Source organism: Oncorhynchus masou, chromosome 16 (genome assembly GCF_036934945.1).
Source record: "Oncorhynchus masou masou isolate Uvic2021 chromosome 16, UVic_Omas_1.1, whole genome shotgun sequence".
Lineage (NCBI taxonomy): Eukaryota > Metazoa > Chordata > Actinopteri > Salmoniformes > Salmonidae > Oncorhynchus > Oncorhynchus masou.
In genome coordinates this window covers 38,940,917-38,951,396 of record NC_088227.1, presented here as the reverse complement: position 1 = coordinate 38,951,396, position 10,480 = coordinate 38,940,917, and the positions used below count along the sequence as shown (strand labels likewise).

Here is a 10,480-nt window from a genome sequence, read left to right as displayed (position 1 = left end):
CATATTTGGTAGCACTACAGACAGACTAGTCTTCTCTGTTCAGCAGGATCCATTTGCCGCGCGTTGCCACAGCTAGGATATATATATATATATTTTTTTTAAAGCTATCGATCCTCTGTGGCTAAATTATAGACCTATTGGTGGTGTAATCTTCTGAATGATTTCATTTCATTCTGAACAGACAGCCGTAATTATATAAGTTTGGGAAATGTATTTCACTTGATCAGGGATGCTGCAGCTGGAGAGATGAGAGGTGAAGGCTCACGTCTGTCAGAGCAGAGGGAGAGAGATCATAGAAAGTGATTCTCATTCCAGTTCTGTGAGAGATACTGGTGCAATTCCCCCTCTCACTACAGTAATGACCACGCGTTGGTCTATATAGACTACAATGTCGTGCAAACCATGAACCCGGGCCGGCACAACACAAATCAATTCTTAGAGTATCTGGCATGTTTTCACGTGAAGCATTTTATTAATGGGCAGCCAGGAGAATTACAGAGGAGTCAACTTGAATTGACTCTGATTGCCTTTAGTTAAATTTTTACAATGCAAACAGTGAAAATAATTGTTCAGGCCACGAGATGTACTGGATCCTGGCAAATGGGTCCCAGAACAAAACTGTCCAAAACTGAGATTAATAACTGAGATGAACTCAAATTTAGCCCCGATTAAACCTGAGGTCCCGGAGCTCTGGCAGCTCACCTCCTCTTTGAAAAGGTCCTGTCGTTTGATGAGAGATCTCAGCAGAGTTTGTTTCTCCTCATGTTCCAGCTCTGAGTCGGGCTGTTTGAAATACTCAATCAGGTCATCCAGCGTCTGCAACACCTCGTCAAAGTTAGGCAGAGACACCTCCACGTTCTTATCCCTTCCTATACTGTCCAGACCCCTAGCGGAGAGGGGGGGGGCAGGGAGAGGAAGAGGGGGAGGGGCAGGGAGAGGTTTGGGGAGAGGAAGAGGGAGAGGGGCAGGGAGAGGTTTGGGGAGAGGAAGAGGGAGAGGGGGCAGGGAGAGGTTTGGGGAGAGGAAGAGGGAGAGGGGCAGGGATAGGTTTGGGGAGAGGAAGAGGGAGAGGGGCAGGGAGAGGTTTGGGGAGAGGTAGAGGGAGAGGGGCAGGGATAGGTTTGGGGAGAGGAAGAGGGAGAGGGGCAGGGATAGGTTTGGGGAGAGGAAGAGGGAGAGGGGCAGGGATAGGTTTGGGGAGAGGAAGAGGGAGAGGGGCAGGGATAGGTTTGGGGAGAGGAAGAGGGAGAAAAAGGAGTAAGCAGAGAGGGATAGAGAAAAAAAGAAAGTGACATAAAACTAATTTACTGTTAATAGTCTACATTAATATCACTTATCCACAATGGTCTCAAACCATCTCAATTGTTTTCAAATTACATTGCACAAATTCTACAGCAGATCATTTCCGAAATCAGGCACTGGTAGTGAATCCACGGCAGGCTAATTCATGAGAACTAATCCATGACTAATCACACAAAAGCAGGAAAATTGCCTTCGGTTCTGTAGCTGCAATTGGATCTCTATTGCGCAATGTCATGTGAATCGGTTTGTCATTCAGTAGTATACAGGAGCATTCAGTAGCATTCAGGAGCATTCAGTAGCATTCCGTAGTATTCAGGAGCATCCAGTAGCATTCAGTAGGATTTAGGGAGCATTCAGTAGAATTCAGGAGCATCCGGTAGTATTTGGGAGCATTCAGTAGCATTCAGGGGCATTTAGTATTATTCAGGAGCATTCAGTAGCACGCACACACACACACAAACACACACACACACACACACACACACACACACACACACACACACACACACACACACACACACACACACACACACACACACACACACACACACACACACACACACACACACACACACACACAGCCCTACTTGATGAAGTGGCTGAAGAGGACAGTGGTGTTCCTGATGATGCGTACAGCCCGTGCCTCCTCGTGTTGACAACGCTGGAGGGTCAGTCCGTCGTCCATGTGACCCTCAGCATGCAGACAGGCCTGTCTCGCAAATACACAACACACACATTATAGACAGACATTATTCGAAGAACACAACACAGACATTACCACAAACAGGTATCTGTGCAACTCAATGTAACATGTCCCTTGTTACTAATTAATCACATGCAGAGCCATATAGTGATGAGTGTTTTGAATAGTTTTCCAATTCTAGACATTCCGTTACATAGCATTGTTGAAATATTCCTCATGTAACGTTAATGGGGTTCTAACATGGCTGCCATAGAATGTTGTAGTGTCCATGTAAATGCATCATAATTCTCCTTCTGAACATTCTATTCCTCATGTAACGTTAATGGGGTTCTAACATGGCTTCCATAGAATGTTGTAGTGTCATGTAAATGCATCATAATTCTCCTTCTGAACATTCTATTCCTCATGTAACGTTAATGGGGTTCTAACATGGCTGCCATAGAATGTTGTAGTGTCATGTAAATGCATCATAATTCTCCTTCTGAACATTCTATTCCTCATGTAACGTTAATGGGGTTCTAACATGGCTGCCATAGAATGTTGTAGTGTCATGTAAATGCATCATAATTCTCCTTCTGAACATTCTATTCCTCATGTAACGTTAATGGGGTTCTAACATGGCTGCCATAGAATGTTGTAGTGTCATGTAAATGCATCATAATTCTCCTTCTGAACATTCTATTCCTCATGTAACGTTAATGGGGTTCTAACATGGCTTCCATAGAATGTTGAAGTGTCATGTAAATGCATCATAATGCAGAAACCACATTGGCCCAACTCTCTAAATACATGGTTCTGATCACATCCAATCAAGTGAGGCATTATATCAGATGTCTGAGCTGTGAGTTGGCTTAGGTCTCCTCCTCTCCCCCAGTTAGCTCCCACCCAGGCAGGATGTGGCTCCCACCCAGGCAGGATGTGTCAGGACACATGAGGCAGTCATTTAGATGTGATAATGAGAGAGGGATGGTGACAGTTAGTTGCAGTTATCTTTTCTGAGAGAGGAGGGATCAACTCCTGTCTCTCTCTCTTCCTCCCCAGTCTCTTTTCCTCTCTCTCTCTCCCTCACTACCATCTCTCCATCTCTCCCCCTCTCTCCCTCCCCGCCAGTACTTCTCTCTCTCCATCCCTCCTCTTCCCCACCAGTACTTCTCTCTCTCCCTCACTACCATCTCTCCATCTCTCCCCCTCTCTCCCTCCCCACCAGTACTTCTCTCTCTCCATCCCTCCTCTTCCCCACCAGTACTTCTCTCTCTCCCTCACTACCATCTCTCCATCTCTCCCCCTCTCTCCCTCACTACCAGTACTTCTCTCTCTCCCTCACTACCATCTCTCAATCTCTCCCCCTCTCTCCCTCCCCGCCAGTACTTCTCTCTCCATCCCTCCTCTTCCCCACCAGTACTTCTCTCTCTCCCTCACTACCATCTCTCCATCTCTCCCCCTCTCTCCCTCCCCGCCAGTACTTCTCTCTCTCCATCCCTCCTCTTCCCCACCAGTACTTCTCTCTCTCCCTCACTACCATCTCTCCATCTCTCCCCCTCTCTCCCTCCCCACCAGTACTTCTCTCTCTCCATCCCTCCTCTTCCCCACCAGTACTTCTCTCTCTCCCTCACTACCATCTCTCCATCTCTCCCCCTCTCTCCCTCACTACCAGTACTTCTCTCTCTCCCTCACTACCATCTCTCCATCTCTCCCCCTCTCTCCCTCCCCGCCAGTACTTCTCTCTCCATCCCTCCTCTTCCCCACCAGTACTTCTCTCTCTCCCTCACTACCATCTCTCCATCTCTCCCTCTCTCTCGCCCACCACCAGTACTTCTCTCTCTCCATCCCTCCTCTTCCCCACCAGTACTTCTCTCTCTCCCTCACTACCATCTCTCCATCTCTCCCTCTCTCTCGCCCACCACCAGTACTTCTCTCTCTCCATCCCTCTCCTCTTTCTCACCAGCACTTCTCTCTCTCCATCTCTCTCTCTATCCCTCCCCACCAGCTATTCTCTTTCTATCGAGCTCTCTCTCCCTCCCCACCATAGGGCTGCCAATGTTTGAGGAAAGCTTGGAGTGAAATTTGCTATGTGAATTTCATTGTCCCCTGGCACAGTCCCTAGATGGGGGACTGGGGGTCCTCCCTCAGGAAGATGTTTTTGTACATTGCTTAGGCCTATGGCCAGGGTGGAAAATTAGGTGTTCTCAGGATGCTTTGAACATTAAATGTACATTCAAAATTCAACAACTTTGTTACTTTGAGATTTTGGGGGGATGAAATGTTAATTATGCTAATATTTTTGGAGGACATATTTTTTAGGTGGTTTGACACTTTACTCAATAATTAAATGAGATAGGGAGACAGGGAAATGCTAGAAACAGTGGGAAGGTCGGAAGCAGGGATTGATCTCTGTTCTCAGGTGGAAAGTTACATGTGACACGTGCCAGGGAGTTTTACCACCACACCAAGGTTCTGCACAGGAATGTTTATATTACTGGTTGATGGCAGTGGGTAACCAAATCATAGTTTGAAGTCTCCTTGTTCATAGACAGCGTTCAAGGTAAGGACACAAACATTCTATATTGTTTTTATGCGGGTGAACTGTCTCTTTTAAATAGGTCCTGAAGAAAATCCTGCTTGCTCTCCAGGAGGGTTGGACATCCCTGATCTATATATCAGATTTCAAATATGTGATGATACTGGCAGAACTGGTAAGAAGTGGAATAATAGAATAAGTATGGGGAATAGCAGTAAAAGTGGAATAATATAATAGGTATGGGGAATAGCAGCAGCAGTGGAATAATAGAATAAGTATGGGGAATAGCAGTAGAAGTGGAATAATATAATAGGTATGGGGAATAGCAGTAGTGGAATAATAGAATAAGTATGGGGAATAGCAGTAAAAGTGGAATAATATAATAGGTATGGGGAATAGCAGCAGCAGTGGAATAATAGAATAAGCATGGGGAATAGCAGTAGAAGTGGAATAATAGAATAAGTATGGGGAATAGCAGTAGAAGTGGAATAATAGAATACGTATGGGGAATTGCAGTAGTAGTGGAATAATAGAATAAGTATGGGGAATAGCAGTAGAAGTGGAATAATAGAATAAGTATGGGGAATAGCAGTAGTAGTGGAATAATAGAATAAGTATGGGGAATAGCAGTAGTAGTGGAATAATAGAATAAGTATGGGGAATAGCAGTAGAAGTGGAATAATAGAATAAGTATGGGGAATAGCAGTAGAAGTGGAATAATAGAATAAGTATGGGGAATAGCAGTAGAAGTGGAATAATAGAATAAGTATGGGGAATAGCAGTAGAAGTGGAATAATATAATAGGTATGGGGAATAGCAGTAGTGTTGTTGCTGACTATCACACGAATTACACTGTATTTTAGCCCATTGTCAAGAATGAGAATTGTTCCGCTGATCCGACTAAATACATTAAAAAGCTAATAAAATCTCCCGAAGGCAAGATGACATAAATCTGCCCCTACATTTAACATTTTTTTTTTATTCATAGTTACAAATCAGGTCACCCTGCAAAACTAACCTACGAAAACATTCTGTAGGTCCGTCTGCGGCCTTTTCGTTGTCACAACCTAAATGTCAATCACCAAACGAGGGGACTAATGTAAGTGTGGATTAAATCGACTTTAGTACATGCTGTCAAAAGGCTGCATTCTGCAATAGGGACAGGGAGTAACAGCAACCTAATTTAACATTTACATAACACAGCGCAATCATGCTGCACTTTTTACAGTTTTAAAAACTCAGCGGAGAACGTTCCCTCCAATCAGCACCACTCTAATCCAGAGGGGCGTTTCTTAAAAACATGCACCCAATCCCCTTGATCCTTTACTAGACCAATCATATGTTTCAATGTGTCACAATGTGAGGTGGCAAGGCAGAATAATGATAGAGGTTCAGCTTGTGAAGTTAAATTGAAGAAGCAGATGCTCCGATTTCAAAACGATTCGAAGCACAGTTGAAAAGTTAACGTAAAAGCAGCAGTTTTCAGTAAGTGAGATATAAGAGGTGAGAACGTGAGAAGAGGATCAAATGCGTGTCTCACGGCCAATAGAGAGAAGAGGTGGTGGGAAGAGAGAGAAGAGCTGGTGGGAAGGGAGTTAGAAGAGCTGGTGGGAAGGGAGATAGAGAGAAGAGGTGGTGGGAAGGGAGATAGAAGAGTTGGTGGGAAGGGAGAGAAGAGCTGGTGGGAAGAGAGAGAGAAGAGGTGGTGGGAAGGGAGATAGAAGAGCTGGTGTGAAGGGAGATAGAAGAGCTGGTGGGAAGGGAGAACACCATGGGACCACACATCCGTCATACCGCTCAGGAAGGAGACGCATTCTGTCTCCTAGAGATGAACGTACTTTGGTGTGAAAAGTGCATATCAATCCCAGAATAACAGCAAAGGACCTTGTGAAGATGCTGAAGGAAACAGGTACAAAAGTATCTATATCCACAGTAAAATGAGTCCTTTGTCAACATAACCTGAAAGGCCGCTCAGCAAGGAAGAAGTCACTGCTCCAAAACCACCATAAAAAAGCCAGACTACGGTTTGCAACTGCACACGGGGACAAAGATCGTACTTTTGGAGAAATGTCCTCTGGTCTGATGAAATAAAAATAGAACCGTTAGGCCATAATGACCATTGTTATGTTTGGAGGAAAAAGGGGGAGGCTTGCAAGCCGAAGGACATCATCCCAACCATGAAGCATGGGGGTGGCAGCATCATGTTGTGGGGGTGCTTTGCTGCAGAAGGGACTGGTGCACTTCACAAAATATATGACAAAATGAGGAAGGAAAATTACGTGGACATATTGAAGCAACATCTCAAGACATCAGTCAGGAAGTTAAAACTTGGTCGCAAATGGGTCTTCTAAATGGACAATGACCCCAAGCATACTTCCAAAGTTATGGCTTAGGACAACAAAGTCAAGGTATTGGAGTGGTATTGGTATGCATGGGTGTCCGGGCTTTGTGCCAGTAGTTCAAACAGACAGCTTGGTGCATTCAACATGGCAATACCTCAGTACAAGTAGTGATGAAGTCAATCTCTCCTCCACTTTCAGCCAGGAGAGATTGACACGCATATGATTACCATTAGGTCTCTGTGTACATCCAAGGCCCAGCCATGCTGCCCTGTTCTGAGACAATTGCAATTGTCCTTTTTTTGTGGAACCTGACCACACGACTGAACAGTCGTCAAGGTGAGACAAAACTAGGGCCTGTAGGACCTGCCTTGTTGATAGTGTTGTTTAAAAGGCAGAGCAACGCTTTATTATAGACAGACTTCTCAACATCTTAGCTACTAATGCATCCATATGTTTTGATCATGACAGTTTACAATCTAGTGTTACTCCAAGCAGTTTAGTCATCTCAACTTGCTCAATTTCCACATTATTTATTACAATATTTAGTTGAGGTTTAGGGTTTAGTGAGTGTTTCGTTCCAAATACAATACTTTTAGTTTTAGAAATATTTAGGGCTAACTTATTCCTTGCTGCCCACTCTGAAACCAACTCCAGCTCTGTGTTAAGTGTTGCAGTCATTTCAGTCGCTGTAGTAGCTGACATGTATAGTGTTGAGTCATCCACATACATAGAAACTCTGGCTTTACTGAAAGTCAGTGGCATGTCGATAGTAAAAATTTTAAAAAGCAAGGGGCCTAAACAGCTGCCCTGGGGAATTCCTGCTTCTAACTTCATTATATTTGATATGATGCCGCTAAAGAACACCCTCTGTGTTCTGTTAGACAAGTAACTCTTTATCCACAGCATAGCACGGGGTCTAAAGCCATAGCACATACGTTTTTTCCAGCAGCAGACTATGATCAATAATGTCAAAAGCTGCACTGAAGTCTAACAAGACAGCCCCCACAATCATTATATCATCAATTTCTCTCAGCCAATCATCAGTCATTTGTGTAAGTGCTGTGCTTGCTGAGTGTCCTTCCCTATAAGCATACTGAAATTCTGTTGTCAATTTGTTTAATGTACAATAGCATTGTATTTGGACAAACATACATTTTTCCAGAAGTTTACCAAGGGTTGGTAACAGGCTGATTGGTCGGTTATTTGAGCCTCCCTCCAGGCCTGAGGGCACACGCTCTCAGGTAGGCTTAAATTGAAGATGTGGCAAATAGGAGTGGCAATATCGTCTGCTATTATTCTCAGTAATTTTCCAAGAATTTCATTTAAGGTGCCCCAAAGCTTTTTACTATCATTCTTTATACAATTTATCTTTGTTTCATAGTGTAGTTTATTTAATTTTTATTTAGTTTAGTCACATGATTTCTTAATTTGCAGTACGTTTGCCAATCAGTTGGGCTGCCAGACTTAATTGCCATACCTTCTACCTCATCCCTCTAAACCATACAATTTTTTAATTCCTCATCAATCCAAGGGGATTTAACAGTTTTTACAGTAATTTCCTTAATGGGTGCTGCTTATTAGTAACTGGGATAAGTACTTTCATAAATGCGTCAAGTGCAGCATCTGGTTGCTCCTCAGTACACACCACAGACCAGCAATTATGATTTACATCGTCAACATAAGAATCACTACAAAACCTCTTATACACTATATTAGGCCCAGCCTTTGGAACTTTGGTTTTCCTATACATGGCTATTATATTGTGATCACTACATCCGATGGATTTGCATTCTGCTTTAAAAAGCAAATATCTGCAGAGTTAGTAAAAAATGTGATCAATAGATATTGATGATTTAATTCCTAGGCTGTTTGTAACTACCCTGGTAGGTTGACTGATAACCTGATCCAGGATGCAGGCACTGGCTACAGTTTGAAGTTTTTTCCTGAGTGGGCAGCTTGATGAGAGCCAGTCAATATTTAAATCACACAGAAAATATACTTCTCTGTTGATATCACATACATTATCAAGCATTTCACACATATTATCCAGATACTGACTGTTAGCACTTGGTGGTCTATAGCAGCTTCCATTAAGAATGGGCTTCAGGTGAGGCAGATGAACCTGTAGCCATATTTCTTCAACAGTATTTAACATTAGATTGTCTCTAAGCTTTACAGGGATGTGGTTCTGAATATAGACCGCAACACCACCTCCGTTGGCATTTCTGTCTTTCCTGTAGATGTTATAACCATGTATTGCTTCCACTGTATCATCAAAGGTATTATATGAGTTTCAGAGACAGTCGGAATATGAATGTCATCTGTTATTGACTTCATGAACCTTGTTTCTTAGGCTACATATGTTAATATGGGCTATTTTTAGCACTTTTCTGGGTTGCTTGATTGTTTTTAATGCTTTACTGGGAAGCTTATCAGAAGTTGACTCATGTTATTTACATTGGAGCTGATAGTGCAGGGTGAGCTGCATAAAATGGTCTTCCATAGAGAGGCATACATACAGTAGTAAACAGTGCAGTGATTTCATTGGCCATAGACCTACAGTACATCTCATTTTCAAGTTAACAAGTGTATGATTAAACTTCAAGAATCAATGTACCCATTTACCCACAATATAACCCATAAATACCTCATGGCTTATGGCGTACCTCATCAGAACCTAAAATATAAGCTTATTTTAATCTGATGTTAAATAAACACTGTGTAGCCTCAAAACATGGTTAAAACTATATCATGGATGGTCAGTCCTTGCATCTGTCTATGAATTTGAGAGTGGTTACATTTCTTCAGACCCATCCCTCAGCTGCATACCAAAACAGAACGCTTAGTTATCGTTTCAACTGCTGATCGCCACTTCCAATTATTATTTGAAAATACATTTAGTCAAAGAACAAGGTTGTGACTTTTGTACACTTCTTCCACACCATCAGTACAATGAACATGTATAATAGCCCACCCTTCTCTTCAGGGGTCCTATACGGGAGGCCTTGGCGTCAGGTGCCTGATAGGACAGCCACAGACCTGTAGCCACGTGCATCACGAAGCAGGCTGAGTCCCCATACTTGATCTCTGCTACTCCCATACCTTCTATGTCTCGATTCTTTGTACCCGACTCTATCTTTTCCTGTGGGAGGGAGCACGCGTGCACGCACACGCACACACACACACACACACACACACAACAAATGAAGATTACACACTAATCAGAGAGGTATGTTAGAGAGCCTATTCATTACTTGCCACAATGAAACAGTAACAGCATTTTTGGGGGTCAGAACCACGAATGGCACGCGCACACCCACACCCACACCCACACACACACACACACACACACACACACAGAACCCATTCACACCTCGTCAGATATGGATGCTGGCTGCTGATTACAGCAGGTAAAGGGGAACCGAGGGAGGGAGGGAGGGAGGGAGGGAGGGAGGGAGGGAGGGAGGGAGGGAGGGAGGGAGGGAGGAAGGGAGGAATGGGGAGGGAGGGAGGGAGGGAGGGAGGGAGGGAGGGAGGGAGGGAGGGGGAGGGAGGGAGGGAGGGAGGGAGGGAGGGAGGGAGGGAGGGAGGGAGGGAGGGAGGGAGGGGAGGGAG

At 44.0% G+C, this 10,480-nt stretch overlaps 1 protein-coding gene across 1 annotated transcript in view; it reads right to left on the bottom strand.

Annotated features, from left to right (window-relative positions):
• LOC135557935 (ryanodine receptor 3-like) overlaps nt 1-10,480 on the bottom strand; it is a 259,087-nt gene that overhangs the window by 165,991 nt on the left and 82,616 nt on the right. The window contains exons 13-15 of the mRNA XM_064991658.1: nt 9,840-10,007; nt 1,890-2,011; nt 703-886 (exon numbers count right to left, since the gene is read on the bottom strand). Coding sequence (XP_064847730.1) covers nt 703-886; nt 1,890-2,011; nt 9,840-10,007 — 474 coding nt within the window. The remainder of the gene's footprint in view (nt 1-702; nt 887-1,889; nt 2,012-9,839; nt 10,008-10,480) is intronic.